This window comes from Gossypium hirsutum, chromosome A09 (assembly GCF_007990345.1).
Source record: "Gossypium hirsutum isolate 1008001.06 chromosome A09, Gossypium_hirsutum_v2.1, whole genome shotgun sequence".
NCBI classification, from domain to species: domain Eukaryota; kingdom Viridiplantae; phylum Streptophyta; class Magnoliopsida; order Malvales; family Malvaceae; genus Gossypium; species Gossypium hirsutum.
Window position 1 is genome coordinate 70,393,784 of NC_053432.1, and position 27,585 is coordinate 70,421,368.

At 35.0% G+C, this 27,585-nt stretch overlaps 1 protein-coding gene across 6 annotated transcripts; it reads left to right on the top strand.

Annotated features, from left to right (window-relative positions):
* Positions 1-13,363: 13,363 nt before the first annotated feature.
* On the top strand, positions 13,364-25,721 carry LOC107889420 (dentin sialophosphoprotein). Of its 6 annotated transcripts, XM_016813828.2 has the most exons (13): positions 13,382-16,076; positions 16,221-16,460; positions 17,163-17,292; positions 18,452-18,604; positions 18,763-19,001; positions 19,119-19,188; positions 19,893-19,920; positions 19,993-20,099; positions 21,839-21,946; positions 23,094-23,329; positions 23,884-23,962; positions 24,051-24,191; positions 24,828-25,721. In XM_016813828.2, exons 1-13 carry the CDS (start codon positions 13,528-13,530, stop codon positions 24,996-24,998), a joined length of 4,251 nt encoding a protein of 1,416 aa, XP_016669317.1. In that variant the 5' UTR covers positions 13,382-13,527; the 3' UTR covers positions 24,999-25,721. The 6 variants fall into 6 exon arrangements, with proteins under 6 accessions (XP_040932508.1, XP_016669320.1, XP_016669317.1 ...); XM_016813827.2 differs by having other exon boundaries at positions 13,384-16,076; positions 19,893-20,099; XM_016813830.2 differs by lacking the exon at positions 21,839-21,946 and having other exon boundaries at positions 13,384-16,076.
* Positions 25,722-27,585: the final 1,864 nt, after the last annotated feature.

A 27,585-nucleotide genomic window follows, 5' to 3' on the forward strand; every position in this document is an offset into this window, starting at 1 on the left:
TTTATTTCTTATTTTTCTTTCTCATTATAATTTTCATTTTCAATTGGGTTAAATACTCGTATGACTCCCATCCACTAATTTTGTACTTTTTTATGATATTTACCTATTTAGGAACTTGAGATTGTAACATATGGCCATAATGATGTAACCATGATATCATCATTTGATAATTTAAAAATTTTGTATAAAAATAAGTATGATTTATTCGCTTATTTGTCTCCCTAATTGTATAAAAAAATTTATTTTAGTATTCATTTAATTTTTAGTTTCTTTTAGCATTTAAATTTGTACCGTTCATCAACTCATTTTAAAATAAATAAAAAAATTAACATATATTAACTTTCTTGAAGTGGCATACACGGAATTATCATGTCAACAATTAATTAATTTTTTAAAATTTAAAAATTTAGAAAAATTATAAAATTACTTTTAAAAAATAATTAATTACTAACGTGGCATATACGTGGACTACCACATAAATTTCACGTCAACAGAAATTAATTTTTACATTTATTTTAGAATAATTTGACAAATAATACAAAAAGAAACTAAAAACTAAATAAAAAATTAAGATTATTTTATTTTATAAAATTTGAGAGTGAAATAAATCATTATGAAAAAAATAAAATATTTTTTTTTCAATTCTAAAAATTTGATCATATGTGAGTAAATAATAAAAAAAATCTAAAGAAATTAATGGTTCTAAACTCAAAATCTTTGAAAAGGCCGAAAAAAATGCAATGGAATTATTATCTTATCCTTCCCCATTTTTTCTTTTTTTAATTTGGTTTTAAGCACGGTGCAAACTCGTCCGAAATATACTCCAAATTATATGTTTTTAGAAAGTAAACATCATCCGATTATACTACCAGCACTTAATTATTAATTTTTTATTTAATCATTTAATTTTTTCAATATTAATAAAATTTGTCACTTTTGTTCAATTTCTAAAAATTTAAAAAATATATTTATAAAAAACTTAATTCTAGTATTCCAATCTCAACTATAATTTGTTAATATATTTATATATTTGTTCTTGTTGTTATGGGTTTTGATTAACATTCTGAAAGTTCTTTTAAGCAAAGATTATTGTTATATTTTAGATTATTGTTAGTAACTAATTTAGTATATTGTTATATATTATCGTTAATTGTTATTAGATATATGTTGCAACAAGATATTTGTAACAAGTGGAATTATCATTAATGGAATATATTTGGTTGATTAATCATCTATTTAATGAACTAAGTTGTAACAATATATTTGTAATCTGTATTACAAATAAACTAAGTTCCCTCGCTAGTGTTTTTTGGAATATTAGGACAGTTACTGCGGTTATGGCATTCGTTTTTATAGAATCTGCAACACTTACATTGAAATTCCACTCTAATGGATTCAAGATTATTTAAGACGCCTCTTTGGATTTTGCGTAGCAATGGATTCGGTAATAGCTCTTTCATTATTTGGAATATTAGGCCAATGTGCAATGTTTTATTGCCCTTCTAACTCCTATTCTCTACAACTTGTAAACTTTGACAACATAGTCCATTGGATCAACATGATACAAAGAAGCTTCTAGAACTGCACATGCATATAAGAATTCAAGAAATTGAAACCTTTCATAGTCACACCATCTCTAGTCCAGATGTACAAGGTATGATGCCATTGGGACTCCCTCGTGTGAGTTTACCAATTCAAAAACTATGAAGGTCTTATCCATCTTAATGAATCCATGAACCAACATCTAGTTTGACTTTATACGATTTCCCTTCATACTTCTGTTAACATTTCACACCACGTGTGATTATCGTTCAACGTTGTCTAGATCATTTTCCCTGTTGTGGCAAAAAGAGTATCTGTCTTGTAGTAAGTCTCATTCACCAAACCATTTATAAGAAGAAGATGTGTTTCTTTCAAAACAGAGTTAATAGCCTTGACAAGGTTTATTATCATGTGACTATAGTGTCATCCTCAATTGAAACATTGAGCCCACTAGTCAAGCTCTATTTGAGCCAAACATAGTCTGGTTCCCTTGTGATATGAACATAAAGTCACTAACCTCTCTTAAAAGTGAGGTCTTACAAGTTCATTACCTATCACACAACTAATAGTAATATGTTATTAGATGAAACCTGTAACAGCCCGGCTTAGACCCTAGTCGAAACAGTAATTTCGGGACCACAAATCTGAGTCAAAAAAATATTTTAATATTATATTCCGTGCTTAAAGTATGTGAATTGATATGTGTGAAATTTCCGTATGAAAAATTCATCGTTTGAGTACCGATTTGTGAAAAAGGACTTAATCGCGTAAAATGAAAAAGTGGCATTCTATTTGATAAAGTGCCGAATTGATGTGTCTTTTTAAATATGAGGTCCTTAAGATGTAAATGGACAATTGGATTAATGGATGGACACAATTGCCTACTATAGTCGAATTTTTAATGTTATGAAATAAGGTTAAAATAGTAATTAATATGTTAATATGTATTATAATAAAGAAAACAAAATAAAAGCATGCAAAAACACCTTGTGCAGCCGAATATTGAAGAAGAAAGAAAAACCATTTTAGGTTTTAAGCATTTGACACTTTGAAGATCAATTAGGTATGTGATTTTTAATCCGTTTTTTGATAATTTCTACGTTTTTGTAATTGTTGCTTTGTATTCTATCAAGCCCATGCCTTAATTTCAGAATTTGATGATGATTTTGAGTTATGCCATTGTTGATTTTGTGAGTTTTGAAATGTTAATTGATGAAATATGGAAGCTTGATGATAGATAAATATGTTTTGTATTTGAATTTTTGATGAATTTGAGTAATTTGAGATAAATTGTAAATTTTATAAATTGAGGGGTAAAAATGTAAAATAAATGAAAGAAATGGACTGCTAGGGTCCTTAGTGAAATTCGGGTAAGCATGGGTGTGGTCAAATTTTGAATATTTTGTGTTTTGTGAAATAGGGACTAAATTGTGAAAAATATGAAATGTCAGGGGAAAAAGTGTAATTAGCCTATTTATGTGTTTTTGGATGAATTTGATTGATTATATGATTAAATAAGTCAAATTTGTATTGAATTAGATCAAGAAATGAGGAAATCGGATTTGGATCGAGGAAAGTCGAAAATTATTGAATAGTTGTTCCGGTCCGTTTGTGTTAGTACGAGGTAAATTCATAAGTAAATAAATGTTGTTAAATTGAAATGTATGTGCATTATATGTGCTGAATTGAGTTGTAAAGAAATATATATATGTGTGTGTGTGTGATACCGAATTGAATCGAGCTTTGGAGAAACTGTTCCGATCATGGATTGTTCGAATAGGTGAAATTGAGAAAGTTCTGATAATGTGACAATGTCTGAAAAGCCCCGTACAAACTATAGGAATTGTTAGGGTACGTACGTCATGACATAGGATTACGATATGTGTTCTCGTGTAAGACCACATCTGGGACGTTGGCATCGATTTATGATTTACGTGCAAGACCATGTCTGGGACATTGGCATCGTATATGATTTCGTGTAAGACTCTGTCTGGGACAGTGGAATCGATATTTAGTTACATGTAAGACCACGTCTGGGACGTTAGCATTTTACGAGCTTATGAGTTATCCGAGTATCCTTATTGATTCCAAATAGTTAAACGGGCATTCCGAAAAATGAATAACCATGTGAAATTGTATCCGATTCAGGTACGTGTGATTTGATATAAAATTCAGAAATGAAAGGTGAGTATGTATCATATGATCATATGTGAAATATATGACAACGAATGATATGAATGTATATAAATGAATGATGTGTTATAGATATTAGTTATATGAAATTGTGGTTCTATGTTTCGGACATGAGATTTATAAAATATGAAACATGGCTTTGATGTATAATTTCTTGGTTTGAAAACTTAAATAGATAATGAAATTAAAATAGTTGAGTTGGCTATATGGTTCATATATGCAAATTTGGTTTATATGAATAAGGGAATTATGGATGTTCGAGTTTGGAAGTGTTTATAAATAAGTTAACCTTATGCATGATTTGTAATAAATGAACATAGTTCGATTGGCGATGTAATGAATATGTGCGAGCTTGACTTATATGATTGAGTTAACGGTTGTTATTCGAATTTGAAAGCATGGGCATGTTCATTGATAAATAAGATAAGTAGAGTTATTTAATGTGGTTATATGAATTTACGAGTACAATAAATGTATATGATGATTGAGATTGAATAAATTCAGTTTAGTGATATTGGTTTATAAATATTATTGAAATGATTTATCTGCTTATGGCTTACTAAGCTTTCAAAGCTTACTCTGTGTGTTTTTCCTATGTCTATAGAGTTTCAGAGACTTGCTCGAGTTGGAAGTTGTTGGAGACGTCATCACACTATCCGGTTATCGCTTTGGTAAATAAAATCTCTAAGTTTTGGTTATATGGCATGTATAGGCTAGTTTTGAGATGGTTCATTTTGATTTTAGTATATATATCCACGTGAAAAATGGCTTAATTATGATGCTAATATTGTGTATATTTGGTTATGTATTGAACTCATTTTGGGAAGTATGATTCATGGTTTATATGTATAGTATAATTGGTTATATGATTTGGCTTGAGCATTGAGGTGAAATACTGGATGTATTTTCAACTTATGGTTCATATTCCTATAGGGAAAATGATGAGTATAACATTGATTATGCATTAGTTATTTGAATATGGTTTAAAAAGGCAAATAATGTAATATGTTTAAAGATATATATATATGGCCAAGTGAAATAGTCATTTTGGTATGTTCATAGTTGGGAATTTGGTAATGTTTAGCATGTGATCTTAATATGCTTTGATATAGAGAATGAGTATGAAATTGGTTGATGATATTATGGATTGATTGATACATGTTTGGAGTTGAATTTAGCTGAAAATTTTGCATATATGATGCTTGATTTTGGAATTCTAAGGAAGACCCAAATGGATGGCATATTGGCCTTGTAAATGGCTTATTTTTGTCCACCCGGGCAGAGACACGGGTGTCTGTCTCTACCTTATTGCTCGAGGGTCATTTTGAAATAAGCCTGGGCAGACCACACGGTCGTGCACACACGAGAGTGTGCCAAGCTGTATGGTCAAGTCAGTTTCAACTACGGGCTAAACATAATGGCGTGTCTTGTGGCCGTGAAGACAAGTCAATATGTATGCCCTGTTTTGCCATGGCCTAGACACATGGGCATGTCAAATGCCGTGTAAGGCACACGGCCTATTTACACGAACGTGTGACCTTTGTAACTTCGAAAAATTGTTAAGTTTCGGAAAAATCTTATATGTGTTCATTTTAGTCCCGACCTCTTCCTAATGCATGTTTATGGTTTTATTGACCTAAGAAAGGGACTTAATGTTGATGTTTGACTATGATATGATGATGCATGACTTTTGATTGTGAAATGACTGCGAAATGTTTCGATATGTTTGGTAATGCCTCTTAACCCTAGTCCGGCGATGGATACGGGTTAGGGGTATGGTGTTACAAAACTTATACCACATGAATACATTTATACCCCCAAACATAAGAAATAAATCATACCCGCGTTAACGACTTATGCCAAATCATGTTCTTAAACTCCTTCATAAAGTTCACTGTGATATGTTGGATACAAAAAACACAGTAAGCATACGGAGGAGTCCATCCATTCTCTTCACATTCTATGTCAGCAAGTATGATGGAGGCTTCATCAGAATTGAGGCATATGTTGTCCTTTTTCACGATGTACTTGATACATGCACGTATGGAGTGAAATTTATTAAAGTCAATTCAACTAAGCTGCTAATTTTCAAATTTGGAAGATCAGTTGACTTGCGACTAATTTTTTGATGGGATTCAGGCATTTATGGGCTGAGATGTCTGCATAACGTTTGAAGAGCTATCACTTAGCTTCGAAACACATTTTTAATCACTTAAATTCGAGTTCAAAAGCTCAAATTATGACTATTTTACTGATGACTGCGTGAGTAGAATCTTTGGACAGGATTATTATGGGAAATTATGAGTTTCAAGCTTTAATTCGAGTTTAAATCATATTGGTTTCGATTTATAGGCTTAATTGATAAAATTGATTCATTCATTAATAAAATTTTCAATTGTAGGAGTTAATTTCTTTCATGCAAGATTGTTTTCTTGTGATTTTTAGAAGTGGTTTTTTCTTTTCAAATTTTTTCAAGGAGTTTTGAGAATTCATTCTTAATCCTTCAAATTGCCAAGGATTATTTATTGGAGGGTTGATTAGAACCATTAATTGAATTTGTTAAGGTTTCAGTTGGACAACTATGTTCTATTCATATCCATCGGTTTATTCGATCCGTCTTTCACTTTTAATTATTTATTTATTTATTTATTGTTTTGAATATTTATTCTTTGTACTTAGATTTTTTCTTTTAGTTGTTTTTGTTTTCTTTATTTTCCTAAATTTATTTGGCTTCTTCTTTTCAGGTCAGATCTGAATCCCCTCGTGTCAAATAACTTGAACACGATATTAGTTCGTTGTCCCTATCAATACTGCCATAAATTCCTTAATAAAATCTCCATACTTCAGTGGGTTCTTCCTTAGCAATGGCAAAGGCAAGTGAAACAAGTTTTCGATCTCTATTTTGTGGTATTGCCAGGAGAAATATGTGTTTATGTTTCTTGTAAAGCCACATATCATCAATTTGGATAATGTGTTTAAAATATAGAAACCCTTTGACTCAAATATCCAAAAAATGCGATTGAAAATTCTCTTACCCTAGGCTAGTCAATTGCTTTCATATGCAAACAGTGTCTTTAGCTCAATTATTATGCCAAATACTCATTGTTGCAATGTTGTCAACAAACTCAACAACTTCTTATATGTGTTATCCCAATCTTCAAGCATCTTCATAGTGCATTTTGCTTTGCTTTTCATGCTTTAGCATATGATACTTAGTATCCATATTGGTTACAAATATTTACGATTAACAATGGAGTTGGAGCCACTAGATTTGCTTCCACTAGTGGTAATATTGCTTTGGCTATCATGTCTGAGCTTAATTTATGATAATCTTGGGATATCATTGGAACCATGCAAGTGTGAGAACCGTAGTATTTGATTATCTCCTATAGTTGTTTCCTTTTTAGAAATGAGGCTCGTACCCTCTACATGCATCATTCGTTGAATTTTACACATGATGCAACAAAGTTTACACTTGTATATACATCAACTTTGTAATCTATGAATGCCTTAACATTGTACTTTTGAATGGATAAATACAACAACCTCTTTCATTGGAAACTAGGTACCAGTAACCAATTTCCCTAGATATGTAGCGGTTGAAGTGGTATAACCTAGAGGTTACTTGGGAAATTTAAGTCTTTTCACCCTGTTAAAGTTAACTCAGAGCATACGAGTTAAATGTTGATATTCCAAAATATCCTGTACAACATCATTGACATGTGCAGGTTCCTGGTCTCAAAATTGACATTTCTAAAGTTATCAGTGAATTCTCTAAACAACAAGTTGTTGATATTCTTATATATGATTGGTTTTAGTTGGGAATGGAGTATTATAGTAGAAGTTGATGACACCTCATATGGATTTGAAGCACCACCAAATTTGTATTTTGGAAACTACAATCAAAATATCCTGATTGCATTCCCGTTTAAGTGCATTCACTAGAGATAAAAATAGTTTCCAATAGCAGTACAAAACTATTAATCAACTTGTATGTCGGGTCTGGTGTCCCAATTTGCAAATCCACTACATGAGTCATTTGTGACATCGATACAAGGGTCCTAGACGAGCTTGGAATATTTACCCCTTATGTCCTTCAATGCTGTTGAGCTCAACATACAACTTAACTTTTCCACTACCATTTGACTCATGAAGTGTAACCATTTGCTGTAAATCATCATCATCCACGACATGAATTACAGATATCCTATTAGATTGTCACATGTAATAACTATATGCCTCAACAACCAAATTAGAGCTCTAATTTTTTTTACCGAATTTGAATTTCATCTACACTAACGTGATTTCATTTCTAAACGTCATGTTAATCAAACTTTCAGACTCAAAATTACACCGTTATCTATACTATGAATCTAGCCATTACAATTCACCACAACATAAAACATATTACTCATTTTGTATAGAATCGCTCTGTATAATATCAATATAAAATAAAATAATTAATGAATATATAACCAGTAAAGCAGTAATATTATCCTTGTTAATGTAATATATTTAACAAGAACATTAACATTTTCATATTAAAATAAAACCTATGCTTAATAGATTTTGTAATTCTAACAACGCAACTTACTGTTGTAGGTAAAAAGTACTATTAAGGCCTTTGTACTAGTGTCACGGGTCAGAGTTCAAAGCCCATAACCATCGCACCAAATGCATCCGATAGAAGTCTATTGTTTAGATGGAGATCATTTGGCCTACGAAAATTGGCCCGATTCAAGGAATTGTTAGAGAAGCTTGTCAGATTAAAGCCTGGTTGGCTTAATAGCGAAGATATGGCAACCTAGGCTAATTTGGTAACTAATCTTAGAAGATAGAGATAATCATATCTTGTAAAGATTAGATAGGATTTGATATGGCATATCTTGTAAATCCCTTAAATCATTAAATATAATTAATCTTGTATGTCGATGTAAATGTATCTTGACCGTCGATTTTGGGGAAGCTCAACTATAAATAGAGAGCCACCTCCTCATTTGTAATCACTCCATTCCTTTGTTTCATTATTCTTTGTGAATAAGAGAATAGATAGCATTTACTCAAACACTTTGTGAGCATCATTTCTGTTGTTCTTTTGGTTGTTTCTTTTGGCATAAATTGCTTCCGCTTTACAATTAGTGCATTGGAGAAGATCTTAAGGAATCATCACTCGAGTAAAGGCTGACTTAGGCGAGTTTGGACGAGTGAATCGCCTAAGACCGCATGGATTGTGAGACAAAATGTCTAGTCCCGTGACAAGTAGTATCCGAGCTATTGGTTCGAAGGTACCGTTGGGATGTTGAGAGAAGAGTTCGAACAAAGGTAGGCAAGAAAGTCTTTGAGGGAGATGCTGTCAACTGTTGAAGAACGCGTGGTTAAACTTGAGGAGTACATGGAGAACGCAAGAGAGTCAAACAATGCACTTAGGGAAAGCATTGAGGACTTGAGGGAGCAGTCCAGGGACTTTGTGACCATGTGTCTCACTTCTTAAATTGATAGCGTGCAAGAGTTACTAGATTCCCAAAGGAAGAAGCTGACGGAGAGGAATGATGCTCTCGAAGCTATGGTAAAGGCTTTGAAGAAGGAAACAATGGCCACGATGATGGCTTTGAGCATAAGAATAGAGGAGCTCGAGGGAGAGCTGACCTTGTGTCGAGCAGCCGTGAGGCAAGTACAGCACTCAGTAACGAGGATGTCCCTAAACCGAAAGAGTTTGTGAGGATAAGGTCTGCATGCTATGTGGATAATTTCTTATGGAAGATGAAAAACTACTTCCGTGCCAAATGCATCATGGATAATGCGGGTAAGGTAAATACTGCTTCATTATTTCTTACTAGTATTGCGCTTTTATGGTGGCAAGGTAGAACCACAAATAAAAAACAATGTGAGATTGGGACGTGAGAAGAGTTCCAATGTGACTTGAAGGGATAGTTTTATCCAATGTGAGCTCGGGCAAAGTTGCAAGGGATAGCGCAACGGGACTCAATGGGGGAGTATGTTCGAGAGTTCAAGGAACTCATGCTTCAAGTTTCAGATGTGACTGAGAAAGAAGCATTTGCTTGCTTTTCAAGAGGGGTTGAAGCGTGGGTCAGACAAGAGGTAGAACAAAAAGGTGTCCAAAAGATGTCAGAAGCCATGGCGGTAGTGGAATTCGTGGTTAAGCTTGGTCTATGGAAAGACAAGCTTGGGTCTTCCAAGTTCGAGGAAATGGGCGTGCGTGAAAAGGATCACAAGGAAGACAAAGATGATGGCAATGGCAACGGCGACAATGGTGGTAATGGGAAACCAAAAGTTGGGAAGATGAAACCCAAGAGGAAAAGGGACAAGCTGAAATGCTTTCTCTGGGACAGTTCATATATGTTGAAGAAATGTCTGAAGAAATTCGCGCTTAAGAAGAAGTCGGTAGATAAGGTCTTGGTACTAGGTTCGAGCGTAAGGGGTGTCAAAGTCAAGGAGGCTGAAAACGAGAAGAAGCCAGTGAAGTGCTTCTTGTGTCATGATCAACATATGTTGCAGAAGTGTCTGAGGAAGTCTATCATCGAAAGAAACGATAGAGCAGACAAGGAGCCCAAGAAGCTTAGTTTGAGCAAGGGAAAAGCCGAATCCAAAAGGGCAAAGAGGAACAAGTTTGTCATTGAAAGGAACGATGCAATAGACAAGAAGCCCAAGAAGCAAGGGAAAAGCCGAAGCCAATAGGGCAAAGATGAGTAAAAAGAAGCGAGTAAAATACTTCTTGTGCCATGGTCTGCATGAGTTGTGGAACTGTCCAAAGCAAGTCGTAGTCAAAGGAAATGCAATGTCCGAGCATGGTGAGTCGTCAGAGGGGTTTCTATATAAGAAAGAGGTGAGTTTGTCATCAAACTCAGAGGAAAAAGTTGCAATAAAAACAGTGAAGCTGGGACCAATGAGGCTTAAGTCAAGTGAAACGTTAGAGTTGCCCAAGTCATCGACTAGGCTTCCACTTATGGAAGAGGTGAGTGATGCATCGAACTTCAAGGGAAAAGAAGCGATGCAAGAGGGACAGTTGGCCCGAGTAAATGCAAAAGTACATTCCGAACACTCTGATAGTATGTTGCATTCTAACTTGTTGACTTGGCAAGAACGTAAGGGCCTTTTCGAAGTTTTTGAGCAAGGAGGCTGAGAAACTGTGGACAAAGCAAAGCTAAGTGTTATTAATCATGAGGATTCAATTCGAAGGAAGTTAGAATGTGGGCAAGAGAGTGATTGTTGTTGAGATGTACAAACGAGTAGGATGGCTCGAGTTAAGAAGTGACAAAAGCCGAGGCAAAAGTCCAAATGAAAGGGAAAAGCTAAGGCGCCAATATGAGATCAAGGCGAATCAAGTCAGTGCCATTCGAAAGTCGCAATGAAGGTGTTACAAGAATGGGTGGGGGAGAATGTCACGGGTCAGAGTTCAAAGCACATTACTATCACACCAAATGCATCCAATAAAGGTCTATTGTTTAGATGGGGATCATTCGGCCCACGAGAACTGGCTCGATTTAAGGAATTGTTAGAGAAGCCTGTCAGATTGAAGCCTGGTTGGCCCGATAGCGAAGATATGGCAACCTAGGCTGATTTGGTAACTAATCTTAGAAGATAGAGGGATCATATCTTGTAAAGATTAGATAGGATTTGATATGGCATATCTTGTAAATCCTTTAAATCATGGGATATGGTTAATCTCGTCCGTCGATGTAAATATATCTTGACCATCGATTTTGGGGGAGCTCAACTATAAATAAAGAGCCTCCCCCTTATTTGTAATCACTCAATTCCTTTGTTTCATTATTCTTTATGAATAAGAGAATATAAAACATTTACTCGAACACTTTATGAGCGTCCTTTCTGTTGTTCTTTTGGTTGCTTCTTTTGGCATAAACCGCTTCTACTCTACAATTGGTGCATTTGAGGAGTTATTAAGGAATCCCCACTCGAGTAAAGGCTAACTTAGGCGAGTTTGGACGAGCGAATCACCTAAAGCCGCACGAATTGTGAGACGAAAGGTCTAGCCCTATGACACTAGGAGCTAGATTGCATTTTGCCCATTTTACTAAAAAATGGGCAAATTAGTCCCTTTACATTAAATTAAAGAGCAAATTGCTCCTTCTAGTTAAGAAATCCATCTATTTCTACTGTTAAAAATTGGCGTGATTGACAAAATAACCAAATAGTTACACGTGGCGTGCAATGTGCACCTAATTCTGACGTACAAGGACCAGTTTTTAATAGTATAAATGGATGAAATTTTCAATAGAATGACTGATTTACTCTTTGATTTGATATAATGGACTAATTAGCCCATTTTCTGAGTGAGTGGGCAAAATGCAATTTGATTCTAGTATAAGGGCCTCTATGATACTTTTATCCACTCTTGTATATTTGAGATACCACAATACTTGACAACATTGAAGATTTTCCTTAATAATATTTTCCTTCATTGTAAATAAACAACAACACAACAATGTCAAAATTTGAAGAAAAAAAACAAACAAACAATGTCATCATCACTTTTTTCCTCATCCAAATAATGAATAAAAAATAACTGTTCAACAGTATATTGTATATTTGACACAAATATATATTCAACATTAATAAATATCAACTTTTAATTTATATTCGACATGAATATTATAGAATATTTAAATGATAATAGATAGAAGAAGACAATACTAAAAAAAAAATTACTCTAATTGCCTTGGTGTTAAGGATTATATATACAACTTTTAGCCATTTCACCTTTATCATTACTATTTTATTTAAGGGTGAGCAAAACTCGATTCGATTTGAAAAATCGAAAAAAATTAAATTTTGAATTAATCGAATCAAGTTATTCAAATAAACTCGAATAAGAAATTTGAGTTTTGAGTTCGAATTGGGTTAAATTTTACAATTCGAATAACTTGAATAATAGATTAGTGTAAATACCTTTATAGTCATTGTCAAATTTGAAAATGAGCAAATTGATTTCTCTAAAAAATACAAAAAAAATTCAAAATAATTTTAAAAAATTCAAAATAATTTTTAAAATTGAAATTATTTATAAAAAATCTAAAAAATATATAGAAAAGTAAAAAAAATTAGAATAATAAATTTGAGGAGTTAAATAAATTAATTAATGATTTAAATTTATCATATTAAAGTATTAATTTATTTTTGTTTGAAAAGATTTGTAAATATATTTATTTTCAAATTTATATACTCGAATATAGAATTAGTTATACTATAATAAGATTTTAATTTGACATGTCTAATTTTTTAATTTAACTCAGAATAATTTTACTCAATTTAAATCAACTCAAATCTTATTTTAGTCGACTTAATTTGAAAAAACTTCAAACCAAATAGATATAATAAAATAACATTCAATTAACTAAAAAGTTTTCCACTCAATCCAACGCTAACCCTAAATTGACTTGCCCGTTATTGATATAGTGCATTGTTGCATCATCTCTAAACAGTAATCCTTTCCAAACTTTTTATTATTTTTAAATTTATGCTAATTATTTTTTATTATAAAACACATGTGTTAAATTAGTAAGGAAATGTAATATTATTTTATTGTTTTATTTGCGTTGGTCGTGGATTGCAGACTTCCAGATACGAAAAAGTGACAGCGACTTCCAGTACATTACAGTTTCATAACTCATTTCACTTTCACACTCTCCTTCGCTTCCTTTTTATTTATTTTTCCTTCCTTTTTACTTCAAAACTAAGTAAAACCCTTCCCTAAATATTTTCAACCAAAACCCTAAGTATCTCTCAAATTTACAATTCCAAGCTCGCTTTTAAATGTCACCGCCCGCCGTCGAATTTCGATCACAGGATGCCTTCTCTACCAATGCTAAACCCTCTTCCGCTCCACAAAACCCTGAGCCTACACCCCACAATTTCACTAAATTTCCTCACTCCAACCATTCCCAAAAGAATCTCGGAAATGCAGGGGAGTTCGATTGCGGCTTCGGTTTTGATTCCAGGAGCGGCTTTCATTCCAAGTCCGCCGCTCGGATAAGGCCGAGGTTGGTCAAGGTGAGGAAGCAGTTCAATGGGAAGGTGAGAACTGGGGAGTGCGAGGTCGACTCCGGTTTCAACCCATTTAAGCATTCTGGTCAAGGATCGCGTCCGGTAGGCACTAGTGGTAATCCATCATCGTCTGAGAGTATGAATAGAGTGAACAGTGATAATAGCAATAATAATATTAGCGATAATAATAATTCAAGTTTTGTATTTGGTGCTAATAATGGAAGTGATAGAGAATCTAGTGGACATGCTGAGGTTGAGAATAGAAATGAGGAGCCTTTGGGCAAGTTTGAGACTGTAGATTTTGTATTTGGAGCAGATTTGCGCGGTGGCATGGAGAAACTGGGTTCTGAAAAGTGTGAGCAGTTTGGTTTTGTTTTTGGTGCTAATGGGAGTGATGGACGGGTGAAGTTGAATCCAGAAAAGGGAGAATCCAGTGATTCTTCCGTGAGTTTGGATGGCTGCGAGGGGAAGATAAAATTAGAGACTGGTTTGCAGGGCAGTAACAATAGTAATTTAGATTTCACTTTTGGTTCGAGCAAGAGTAATTTAGCTTCCAATTTGGATTTGGAGAAGCCAGACTTTGGTGAGTCTCTCAAAGTTCCCGATTTCTGTGCTGCTGGTTTTGTGTTTGGTTCTAGTCAGAGTGATTTAAAGCCGACTTTCAGTTCTCATAAGATTGAACCTACTAATGTTGTGGGGGGGTCGAGTTCTACTTTTGGTGCTAGTAACCTCAATTCATCCTCATTTATTTTGGAAAGGAGATCTGGTGAAAACTTAGGACAACCAATTTGTAGTGATTTCGGGAAGATGAATGTGGAGGGTGAAACAAGGTCACAAAAAATGGAACCCTCTGCAGTTAATTTCAATGCTAATGGAAGTGAAAGCTGGATTGGGAATAGTGCTAATAGTTTCTTTGTGTTTGGTGCTACAAGCTATAAAAGCTCCTCTAATGAATGCAAAGATGGAATCAATTCAAGCAGTGAAAAATTTGGTGTTTCTGCTAGAAATGTTCAGTATAAGGATGCTTTTGAAAGTGGCAATTGTTTTGGTAGTTCTTCTTGGGCAAACTCAGTATTTATACTGGAACATGATCTAGATAAACTAAATATCAGTTCTTCTAAAAATATTGGTGGTACTAATTCAACTAGGGATTCAGATACAGAAGCAAATCCTGAGGCAATATGTCTCTCTGGTAATGTGAATGGTGCTGCTTCTTGTAATAAAAATAATGTTGGAATCTCTGATTCCGAGCCATTTACATTTAAGGCTGGTATTGATAAGACTTCTGACATTGGAAATTCTTTTCAAGGTCATGTTAAAGATGATTTAGAGCTGAACGGGACTGATGCATGGTCATCGCTCAATCTCAACTCACAAGTAAATACTGGTGTAATTAATGCAGCATTGGTCGGTACTGAAAGGAATGATGAAAATTGCTCAATTGGCACTCTAGATCAATCAGAAATTTCATCCAGTGATTTTAGAACACCCAAATGGAACCCTTCTTCCTTTAAAGAGAATTTATTCCCTGAGGTAGATAGGAAATTGGAATTTGGTGTAAAAAGCAGCTTAACCAAGGAGAAAAGATCAAAGAAAATGAGAGGAAAGTCAAGGAAATCTTCCCTGCATAAGCATTGGACCCAGCAATATAATGTGCCACAGGAAAGCAGTTCACAAGAAAATCAAGACTCCTCTCAATGTTATTCACCCATGGATTTTTCTCCTTATCAGGAAATTGCAGAAGCTGATCAATTACCAAAGGAAAGTGCTCAAGATGAAGGTGATCAGAAATGCAGTAAGCCAAACAAAGAGAATTTTGGGTATGATCATCAGAGAACTTTTTTTGGTGATGGTCCTTCAAGAGAACCAGTTTGTGAATCTGAAACTGCCCCCAGTGCGTTCAAATCTGACTGTTTCTCTAGTAGCAGTGCTGCTGGCATTGCTGGAGCAGAAGGCCTAAACGGGACCCAAGAAAACAAACAGAGAACAGAGTCTTGTTTTAGTTCAGGCATGGAAGATGAGAGAAAGTTTACTTTTTCTGCAACCTCAACTTCTGGGCAAGGTAGTTTGTCATTAAGAAAGCGCCAGCTTCGAAATAAAAGTAAGGTCAAAATTGGTAATGCTTCATTTACCATAACATCAGTCCTGGATGTTCAAGGAGGGTCTTCCTCTGTCCAATTTTCACCTTGTGATCCTGTAGAATGTGAGCAAAAAGATAAATTTACACATCATAGCAAAGAGGAGAATGATCAGTTCAAACAAAGGTCTAACTCCTTTACTGCTGCAGTCCATGAAGCCTGTGAGATGTGGCGACTCAGGTATCTTGATGACTGATTAGTGTTTGATAATGTCTGAGAAAGGTTCATTGGATTATTTGTTGCTGATGTGGTTTCACGTTAATTAGTATTGCTTTGAGAATTTGGTATTGATATTTATGTGGGGAAAATTTGAAATTGTATCAGGGGAAATCAAGCTTATAGAAATGAGAATTTGTCTAAAGCAGAGGAATTTTACACTCAGGGAATCAACTCTGTCTCCACAAATGAGACTTCAGGGTGCTCTGTCAAGCCTCTTGTTCTTTGCTATAGCAACCGTGCAGCCACTCGTATGTCTCTTGGAAGGATAAGGGAAGCTTTGGCAGACTGTCTGATGGCTGCTGCTCTTGATCCAAATTTTCTGAAAGTTAATGTTAGAGCTGGCAAGTAAGGCCCTAAAATATATGTTTGCTTTGTGATTTATTGAGTTTTGTTCTGCAATTTTTATATTCCTGGAACTGGATTGCCTTACTTAGTAGCTATTTATTTAGGATGCATTTGGTACCTTAGTGGGTTTGTATGGTTCCTTATATGTCCAATTACTGTTTTGAAGTTTGAAAGCATTGAATTGGACTTGGAAATCATAGAAGTCTTGCTGGAGCGATAAGATTTAAATGAGTTTAGGAAAATTTGATTCTGGTAAAATAATTGTATTAATTATTTATGAACTTGGTATGTTAGCCAAGATGTGTTAATTAGGGAAATCTTGCTTGGAGCTTATGATTAAGATTTTGGGTTATATCATGTTCTAAGCTTTTCCTTTTAAGAACAACAAGATTAGTTCCTTTTAAGACTTAAGTCATGCTGGTCCAACATACAGTGGAATTGACAATTTTTATTGTTCTCTATGCTTAAGTCTTTATATGGAATGCTATGGAAAAAGAAACTATTTATATGAGGGGTTTCACGGTTGTTGTCGCTAAAGCTATTGCAATCTCAAGAATGTGATTTGAAGGAGAAGGGTTGACTGCTCTTTTCATCTAAGAAGTTCTTGTCTATGCATAGAACTGTTACATTTGATGTTAAATTATAACCAAAATTTCCTTAAGGAATATTTATATTTTAAAATTCATTGTGTGCAATTTGCAGTTGTTACCTTCTGCTGGGGGAAACTGACAATGCCATTCGATATTTCAATAAGTGCTTCAGTTCAGGAGCTGATGTGTGCTTGGATCGCCGAATTAGGGTAGATGCTGCAGATGGCCTCCAAAAAGCTCAGGTAAGCAACATTTTGGATTGATATGTCCTCATCATATGTAAGCAGTGGCTTTGTAGAGGTTGGCAAAAATATCAAGTCTTTGAGATCCCACGAAACAAGTCATGGAGCTCATGAGTTATTATATTGCTTATTTAATAATTATATTTTATTAAGTTGCATACTCTGACTGCATAAAGAGAGGCCCCCCCATCCATATTCCATTGGTTTCTAAGTCGCTGATGGAATCAAAGTCCAACAGACCCCAATCGGATTAGTGAAGCAAACAGTGATCTTAAGGTGCTCTGCCTTAGTGCTAGAAAAAAAAAGCACCTTAGACCCTTTCAAGTTGATCAGGATCATGCTTGGTCTACCTAGGTGCCCTTTTGTGTAAGGCTGTTTGCACTAAAAATAGCTTGCCCAATCGAATTTCTCTTCCATTTCTTGAGTCCAGATAACATAATTTAGTGTTTTCTTTTCTGCCTTTATTGTTAATAATAGGAATAGAGATAATCTCAAACTCTCTACATCTCAATTTCTGAGTGTATTTTGACAACCCCTCCTTCTCCCAATAAAAAAGAGGAAAATTTGTATGTTTTGTTGGATAAAGTGAACTACTTTGTAGTGCTTAATGTTATATGCATGACCATGGACCTTGCCTTTTCCTAAAGCACCTAAGTTGGACTCATTTAATGCTCATAATGGATGTTTCTACCCCCAACCCAATCTGAATAAAAGCTTTAGAAAAGAAGAAAATATTCCTATTGGACACGTACATATGTCTAAATTTCACACTTAATTCTGAGCAAAATAAATTACGAAGATAAAGTAAACAAAAAATTTCTTGTCTTCATTTGATATGGATGCAAATATAATAGTGGTTAAATCATAACATTTAAGTAATAGATTACTAACATTGACTTGATTTTTGATATACTATATGTACGAATTATCTGGAATCCAGTGGCTATTTTCACACTGGCTGGTCAGAAAATATATTTTAGACTTGGCAATAAAATATAAACTGATTGTACAGTTTGAGTAATAGAATTTAGGTGGCGCAAGCTTAGAGTTGAGCACTTAAGCTTTACAAGGCTTAGATTACTGGAAGACATCTTTGTCTATGCATATGTGGGTTGGGAAGGTGGGGTGATGACTGATTCTGTGCTTTTTTGATATGCAGAGAGTGGATGAACTTACAAAACATTCTGCAATACTTTTGGAAGAAAAGTCATCCAATGCAGCATCTAGTGCATTAGATGCAATTTCTGAGGCCTTGTCTATTAGTTCACGTTCTGAAAAATTGCTTGAAATGAAGGCAGAGGCTCTTTATATGGTCTGTGCTCTTTTGACTTATGATTCCACTTGGTTTCTCTTTTCTTTTTCCCCTAGGTTTTCACTTTTCGTTTAATTATTCTTTTCATTTGAGCATTTTATTTATATGCCATAAGAAACAATGTAAGTTTGGATTGCACATCTTTTGGTCTGTTGCAGCTTAAGAAATATGAAGAAGCAATTCAGTTGTGTGAACAACCTCTTTATGTTGCTCAAAATAGTTCTTCTGAAGCAGAGATAGACAAACAAATAACAAGCACAGATGGTTGTGGGTGTTATTCTATTGCAATGCTGTGGAGGGGGCACTTGATGTCCAAGTCATACTTCTATATGGGCAAGCTTGAAAAGGCACTTGAATTACTTCAGAAGCTTGAGCACGTGGGATCTTGGAAGGACGAGTAATGCATTATCTTTTTGATGCACGACTAATTCCAATTTACTGTAGCTTTATCCCGTGTTGTCCATCCATTTTCTACAATGCTAAAAGGGTCCTGATTCTGATTGTAATTTTGTAGGCATGGGAGCAAAATTTTAGAAATGTCAGTTTCATTGGCTGTTACCATTCGAGAACTTTTGCGCCTTAAGGTATGTGCTATAGCCCTTCGATGGTTGTTATTCATTGTGTATTCATTCTCTTGAATACTGGGATGGTTCAAGTTCTTAGGTAGTTTTTGACATGAAGATGCTAATAATCCATGGAAATTTCTCACCCTAGTGCTTGACCTTAATGCCATGGTACCCATATCTTTTAGCATGCAGGGAAGAATTCCTTGTTGTCCTTGCCAGGGGTAAGTCCCTTGAAACAGTTGCCTGGAAGGGACAGGAAAAACCGTAACATATTTTCTCTATTGGTGTCATTTTTGTGCATAAGTTTTTGGGGATTGATAAGATTAAAGGAAATAGGGTGGGAGAACTATTATGCTTGTGGATGATGAAACAAAAGATTATGGGGCCATATCATCTATCAAAATTATTGTGGTCATTTCGATAGTGGCATCTGAATGTTAAATGTTATTGATGCTGATAGCAGTACAGTATCAATTGTGTTCCGAAGAAGTTTTAGGAGAATTCGATGTTGGTGGAAAGCATATGTCGTAAAAAAAATTTACCTTTTTTTTCATGGAACAAATCTAGTGCTCTTATCCTTTCTTTAATCCACCCTCATTTTACTTTGACCTTCCCCCCTTTTTCTGTTGATACCTTTGTGTGTTTCGAATTTTGCCTCCTGAGGTTCTCATATCCTTCATTTCTTTTAAATTTTATCCCATTTGCCTTTTTTGTTATTTCAGACTGCCGGGAATGAAGCAGTTTGTTCTGGTAGGTATACAGAAGCTCTAGAACACTACACACTTGCTTTGTCAAGCAATGTTGAATCACGGCCTTTTGCAGCAATATGCTTTTGTAATCGTGCTGCTGCACACCAAGCTTTGGGTCAAATTGCTGATGCAATTGCAGATTGCAGTCTAGCAATGGCCCTTAATGAAAATTATACCAAGGTATGTGTTTCTCCTATCTTTTTTCTTCTTGTCTTTTTGACCAAGGAAAGCTTTAAAAGTGTAGTAGCTATATGGATTTTATTACAAAGATGATTTGATTAGGCTTATGAGATTTGGCTCTTCTTTCTATTAATAACCAAAGATTGGTTCATTAGGGGCGATGGTATAAAGACTAATGAATCTTCTTAACAAGACTTTCTTTATACTGTTGATATTTAAATCTTGAGTATGTGCTTGATGGGTTGCTTTCTCATTACTTAATCAGGCTTATTTCTTTGATCTAGTATATGCAATCAAAATATTGATATAAATAAACTTGTTGGACTTGGATTTTAATGTTTCCAACTATGCTTACTTTATAGGTACTTACGAAATTAGTATAGTTGATTACCCTTAATTCATCATGATTCAAAAAATTCCTTGCTCACTCGGATATTCCAATTTTAAGTTTGAGCTTTTACTGATTTTAATTGCAAAGATGCGAGTGGTAGGTAATATGTGATCCATGATAATTACCATTTGAAGATAGATAGAAATTACATATGGGAAGCAAGGTGAACAGGATCATTCTAACATATCAGTGATAAAACCTTTAAACCTTTTAGATTGCTAGAGAGGTGAAGTATATATCCAAATGTAATAAAACCTGTTAAGCATCAAACCTAAATCCACCTGGTAAGACGTGGGGAACTACGACCTAAATATAAAGTAACAAGTACAACATTCTCTAAACTTATGACATATGGGTAGCACCATTTAACAAGTGACCTGTGCATCCAATATTAATGACTGAACCAAATTGGCCTAACACCTAGACAACAAATTAAGTCTATAAACAAGAAACATCTTAGTCTCTGGTATATGTTAAATATCCACTGAAGCAATTAAGGAGGACCTTTAAATCAGTCCTTTGGCTAGTTTTCTGCATGTATGGTAGGGCTGTTTATGTTTAAATCGCGGACTGGAACAAGAGAAAGTGTTGGTCCACTACCTTCGCTTTTGTTAGATACAAATGTGAGCATGAGATGCAGAGACCAACTGCAAGGGCTAACAATTAGAAGATTGATGGTAAAATCATCCAAGTGTCAAGGGTCTGTACTAGCCTAGAGGCTTGTCAACTTCCCCCAAAGTTTCTCATGCTCCAAAGGACAAATATGACTAATCAAGCGCGTGAGAACTATCAGGGACAACAGAACAAGGAGGTTCCTCTAGGCAGGTATCCGTTCAAGTCAATTGATGGTGTGGCCCCTCAAGGTGATAGTAGATTTAACAGAGCAACCCACAAATTGCCATTTCCCTCGCCCCTGCCCATGAGAGTTAACAGTAGGTCTAGATAAACATTGTTCTCCCGTTATTTTCTTCTGATCCAATGGATGTCTCCTCTAACAACAATTTGAAGTTCTCATAGGGGATGGGAGTGATATAAACTTTTGGTCTGACTGCTGGCTTGGTACCTGTCCTCTCAATGAGTGTTTTCCCTGGATTTATGCTTTTGTTGTTAAAAGGAGGGTAAGTTGTCTGATTTTGGAACTGTCATCAATAGTAAGTGGAGTTGGAATGTAATTTTGAGAAGAAATCCTTTTGATTAGGAACTTGAGCAAACTGAATGCTTTCCAATAAACTCTCAACAATCTACCTCCTAGCCCTCCTATTGCTGATTATGTTATTTGAGTGCTTCTAGTAGCTGATAGTATACTGGATATCTTTTTTGCACTTTTTTTCACTCATGTCGAGGTTAGGGAAACTGGTTGGAAGCATGTTTTTCTCATTGCTCCCCTGAAGGTCGAAGTATTTCTGGCAACTCATTAGGTGCAGGTTCCCTACGAAGACTGAGTTGGCCAAATGAGGTATTGTTCCCTCAGATTTTGCCACTTGTTGTTTGTGTGGTTTGGAGTTGGAATCAATTCACCACCTATTCTTCACCTGTGTTAAAAATTTGGCATCATTCCTACTGAAGGATCCACTATCTTTCTTCATTGCTTGGCAATATGTTTACCTGCTGATAAATGTAGCAAAATTTGGTTTATGGCTTTTTTTGCCATTGTGTGGTCGCAGTGGTTTTTGAATGAAACTATTTTTAATGGCAAATCATTGGTCTTTGATCAGCTTATTGACATTATTAAACTTAGAATGGCATGATGGTACCATGCAAAATGGCCTAAGAACTTTTCTTTGACAGTTGATTTTACTGCAGCCTCCTGCAATTTCTGCCCCCTAAAAATTCTTCAAAGCACAAATTGCCTGCCTATGGAAGCCTCCATTAGGGTATCTTAAATTTAATGTCGATGGATCTGTCATTGGAGCCTTTGGTCTGGCTGGTATTGGTGGCTGTCTTCGTGATGAAAAAATAAAATTCTTTTTCTGAATTTCTCCAAATCTATTTGTCGCGCGCGCTGACTTCCTGCTGAATAATCTTGCCTAAGGAGTTATCGTGTTTATGATTTTGGTCTCTGGTTCCTGTTTGTATGCCTTTCCTGTGTTGCTTGTGTTTTGTTGGAGTTTTTCTGGTTTATATTTCTTGGGATGTACTGATCTATGATCCTCAATAAATCTTTACCTTTTCCCAAAAAAACCTCCCTTTCTTGTGCATCGATAGATCCAATTCTAGCTCTTGAAATATAAATTTGTTAAACCAAATCTACTACCAATTGTGTGCCTTGCATTTTTTAGCTTAACAGTTTCTTGAATGCTTTTGAGATACGTTATGAAAGTGTGAGCAAAAAACTAACTGAATATATGAAAAAGCTTGAGTGTTATTGAGCTCATTAACCAGTGTACCATAACTATTCCAGGTTTCTTATGGACATTACAACTTTAAATTTATCTCTATCAAAAGCTTGAATGGTGAGGGAAGGCATGTCATAGATATAAAAGCAGTTTATTCATTTCCTCATTTGTCTTTACATTTGTGTGTTTGATTTTCATGTCAAAATTATTATAACTACCATTGCTGCATAACTGTGTACTCATTGACTGCTCCTGCTTGCTAAGCAGGCATTTTCCAGGAGAGCATCATTACATGAGATGATCAGAGACTATGGACAAGCATCTAGCGATCTTCAAAGACTTATCTCAATTCTTGAAAAGCAATGTGATAAAACATCTCACCAGTCTGGCACTAAGGATAAATCTACTGGAAACTTAAAAGAGTTAAGGCAAGCTCAGCGGCGGTTATCATCTGTGCAAGAAGAAGCTAAAAGAGAAATCCCTTTAAATTTATACCTCATTTTGTAAGTTCTTCGCGAAGCCTAGGAACAGGATTTTTCTCTGTAATGTATTATGCTTTCAACTTTCAAAGAGGATGAACTGCTTGTGGTCTTCATTTAATACAGCATTTGCATCTTGTATAAAATTTGATTAAATTTGCATGATTTTGTAGTATACAGTTTGCAGCATAATTAGTGTCTTTCTAGGCTCTAGCACTTAAAGCACATGTTTCAATTTTGTTCAATGATTCTGTATTGAAATTCTTATCCTCAAGTGATAGTTTTGATTCCAAGTCATAGCCATGATCATCTAGTGGGAATCTTTGCGGAATTTCTATCAGTACTAAAACTGGAACAAGCATTTTCTCTGGTCTACTTCTCTGTAACCATTGTTTTGATAATACTTGGTTCTTTTTGTTTGGAAGTAGTAAAACTGGAAAAGCATGTTCTCTAGCCTACTTTAGTGCAGAGATGGGACCCAGAAGAAATTCTTTTGATAATACCTGTTCAGATATTCAGCTTGTAGCAGTGACAATTTTATTTTAGTCTTCTAAAAGAGTTCTTAATTGCAATGACAGGGGAGTTAAACCATCGGACTCCACATCTGATGTTAAGAAGGCATACCGCAAAGCAGCTCTTAGGCATCACCCAGACAAGGTTTGACATTGCTATACTTAGTGAATTGAATTCTTTCATATGACTAGTTTGTCATGGCAGTCTATTTGCTTTTCTTGTGTTGAATTAGGCTGGTCAATTCTTGGCAAGGAGTGAAACTGGAGATGAGGGGCAACTCTGGAAGGAAATTGCTGAGGAAATTCACAAGGACGCTGACAGGCTGTTTAAAATGATTGGAGAGGCATATGCAGTACTATCAGATACTGAGAAGGTGTGCTATCCATCTGATTGAAATTTGAGATGTTTCTGTGCGTAATTGCTTTCAAATTTGTCATTCTATCATAGTTGTTGTCAACTTACAACTTAGTTTTTCTGCTTCATTAATTGCTGATTGTCTGTGCTACCAATCCTTTTCCCCTTATTTCTGTCTGGAAATCACCCATATAATCTACAGATAAGACTCATGACAAGGAAAATTTTCAGTAACTGTTTCATTCCTTAATTAGATGACCATAAAGAAGTTACGGGTAGGATGATTTCATCATATAGGTGCCGGAAAATTTGTTGAATTGTACTGGGAGATTCTCTAAATCAGAGGAAATGATGGTTGATGGTCTGTCATTTTGATTTGAATATTGTCTACATTGGAGCCAACTTGCACTAATATGTATTAAACACATTTGTAAGTCAAAAGGATCTAGTTAGATGTCCAGATTTGAGTTGGCTTGTATCCGAATGTTAAAAGATCTTGGTGTTGTGACATTTCTTCCGAGTTCAACTGAACTCCTTTACATTGATAAAGGGCTTCTTCCCCTGCAGTTTTTTTTTTTTTTGGATAGTTTCTTCTACAGACTACCTTTAAATTTTTTTTCTGCCTTGTTTTCATTTACCATTTTCCTTTTACCAGCGGTCAGAGTATGATCTTGAAGAGGAGATCAGAAAAACTCCAATCAAAAGCAAAAGCAATGCATATGAAAGAGCAAGAGATGACTATGGCTATCATTATGAGAGGAGTTCAAGCAGACGATATTGGCGGGGGAATTGGAATGATTATAAGAATTCACATTCTCGATGGTAGGAGAGCCAGAGAAGGATTATGCTCATTTAACAGATTGCTGCAGTTTCTAATTAATAACACAAGTTCTGAATGGAACAGTGAGAAGTGAGTGACATTGGTATGACCAGAGGTAAATAAACAGAGTTTTAGAATGGACACGTTGCAAAAGTGTTGCAACTGTTGTTGGTCTCCAAGATTTATCCATTGTATGCTGATGCTAGCGGCATTATCTTCAAGAATATGCAGCAACAATTGTAAGCCAAGACTAAAAAGGAGAAATAGATTTTTGAATCGTGATATGTTGCAACTGTCACAATACTCTGCTGAAGGGCAAGTGCAGCTCTGCTCTAGCAAACAAATAATTGGGTTGGGTTGGGTTGGGTGGTTTGGAATTTTGAAACACAAAAGTGAGTGTAAAAAGTGTGACGATGATTGGATTTAGTAATTAAGAAAAATAGAAGATATTGTTGATTGGTGTTTTATGATGGATCTGGGTCATTCTCTTTTCTACAAAAGGCAATAATAGAACAAGGATTCTTGTGACAGGAATGCTGGGGTATGAAACAGAGTTGATGATTCAGTCTTGCAAATTGGATGTTTTAGGTCTTCAGTGGACCCACTGTTGCTTTTATGTTTGGTACTGCTTTGTTTAACCCCAGCAGTGGCATCACTGATGTAATTATTTTTTGGGAAATTTCAAATGGTGTTTTTTTCATACAAGCTTATAGTATAGTTTCTTGTTCACTTTTTGCACTACAGTTTTAGTTTTAATTTTAACTTGCTTTAATATATCAAGCAACATGTCTGATTTCCATATTTCCCCAGTTTGACATCCAAGGTAAACTAGTTGAACTGGAAATCACTGGGCACTCCAGTTTAGTGGGTTCAATCACTAAAGAACCGATAAAATTGAATAGGACCAGTAAACATATTCTTAAAATTTTATTTTAGTTAATGGTATCTGTACTTTTTCTATATAAAAATATATTAACATGGTCCATATATATATAAATAGTAACAGTAAGCTAAATGTATTTTTTGTAATTTATTTTACATCAAATAAGTATTTAAAGAACACGGTGCGCGCAAATAATTGGAAAGGTTCGAAGACTGACAAATCTAAAGAACAAGCCAATGATGGCAAAGAAAAGAAGATGAGGGCGATGTAAAGAAGTAATCTCTATATACCTACACACCCACACACACATATACATATATACATACATATATATTCAATAAACTATGTTAAGGACCATTTCTGTACACTTTCAAAACGCTTTAAATTTACTTGCCTTGCCCAAAACTTTTTAATACATCTTACATTTAGCAATGGCATGTTGTCATCATAAGTCTTTTCTTTGGGAAAATCTACTGATTATTTGATTTTGTTCCATAGTGAAAACTAGAATAGGTTTTGTTTATATCTGTTTGCATCAATTCTCTTTTGGCTTTGAGACAACAATTAGAGGTCTTATTTTAGCTTTGCTCATATTTGTGCCTTAGCATATGAAGGAGGCTCTATTCTCCTATCTCTTCTTAAACTCTGAATTATCTCCACTATCACTTTTGGCAAAATCATCACAAGCTTTATTTGTAGAATATGGACTTTGGAGTTGGCTCTCCAAGAAGCTAGTGATCAATATAATACTAAAATTGATGATTTGGAGAAGGCTTTGAAAACTGGTAAAAACTCTATGACTGAATTATGCCGAGATCATCAAGAATCTGTCAGCCTGATTGCAAGACTTGATGCCCGTGTCATGGCTTTGAAAGGAAAATATAAAGAGATGTAGACTGAACGTGATTAGTTAAAGGAGGAGATCAATCCGCTGAAGGATAAAGAATCCACCTAGGAGGAGAAGCTCAAAGCTCAAGAAGAATGCCACAAAGCAGAGTTAGAAAGTCTTCGCTAATCTAATGAAGAAGCTTTCAGAAGATTCCAGGAGGACACCAAACAGAACTTTAATGAAGCTCTGCCGAAGTTGGGATCCAACTAAGTTCTACACGCCCAAGTGGCTACAGGTCCTCTTGATCTTAATAGAGTAGACTTTAACTGCCTTAAGGATATCTCTACTGAGTCGTTAAATTTCAATGTCTACCACCCTGTGGGTGATGATTGAGAATCTTTTCAAAGAGAATGGAAACAATCAATTGACTTTTTAATTCCCACTATGCCCGAAGTTGAAGACAATGAAAGTGACTCAACAGATATGGAGCAAAACCTCGAAGATCATCTTCAAACAGAAGAAGTCCTTACTGAGCCACAAATTAGCCCACTGAAGGAGGAAATTAAAATTTTCTATTTGTTCTATCTTGTACTTTTCTTTCGGTTATTAATGTAATATTTTTTGGATTTTATTAATGAAGCCATCATTAATAAAACAAAAGTGTTAACAAAACATCATTCACATAACCAAAAGTGTTAACATACCTGAGTGACTAAGCTAGATTCGGTGCATTATGCATACAGGGCTATCTCCCACATTGACTGCTAGAGGATCGACTAAATCGGGTTCTGATACCAACTTGTACCACCCTTAACCTAACCTTAATCACCGGGTTCGGGTCTTGGGTATTACTACACATAACACTTAACAAAATTTACAAA

Coding starts and splice junctions, on each gene's coding strand:
- LOC107889420 (XM_016813827.2), top strand. CDS start 13,528: ATGTCACCGCCCGCCGTCGAATTTCGATCACAGGATGCCTTCTCTACC. Junction 19,189..19,892: donor GAGAACTTTTGCGCCTTAAG/GTATGTGCTATA, acceptor TTGTTATTTCAG/ACTGCCGGGAATGAAGCAGT. Junction 23,330..23,883: donor TTAAATTTATACCTCATTTT/GTAAGTTCTTCG, acceptor TTGCAATGACAG/GGGAGTTAAACCATCGGACT.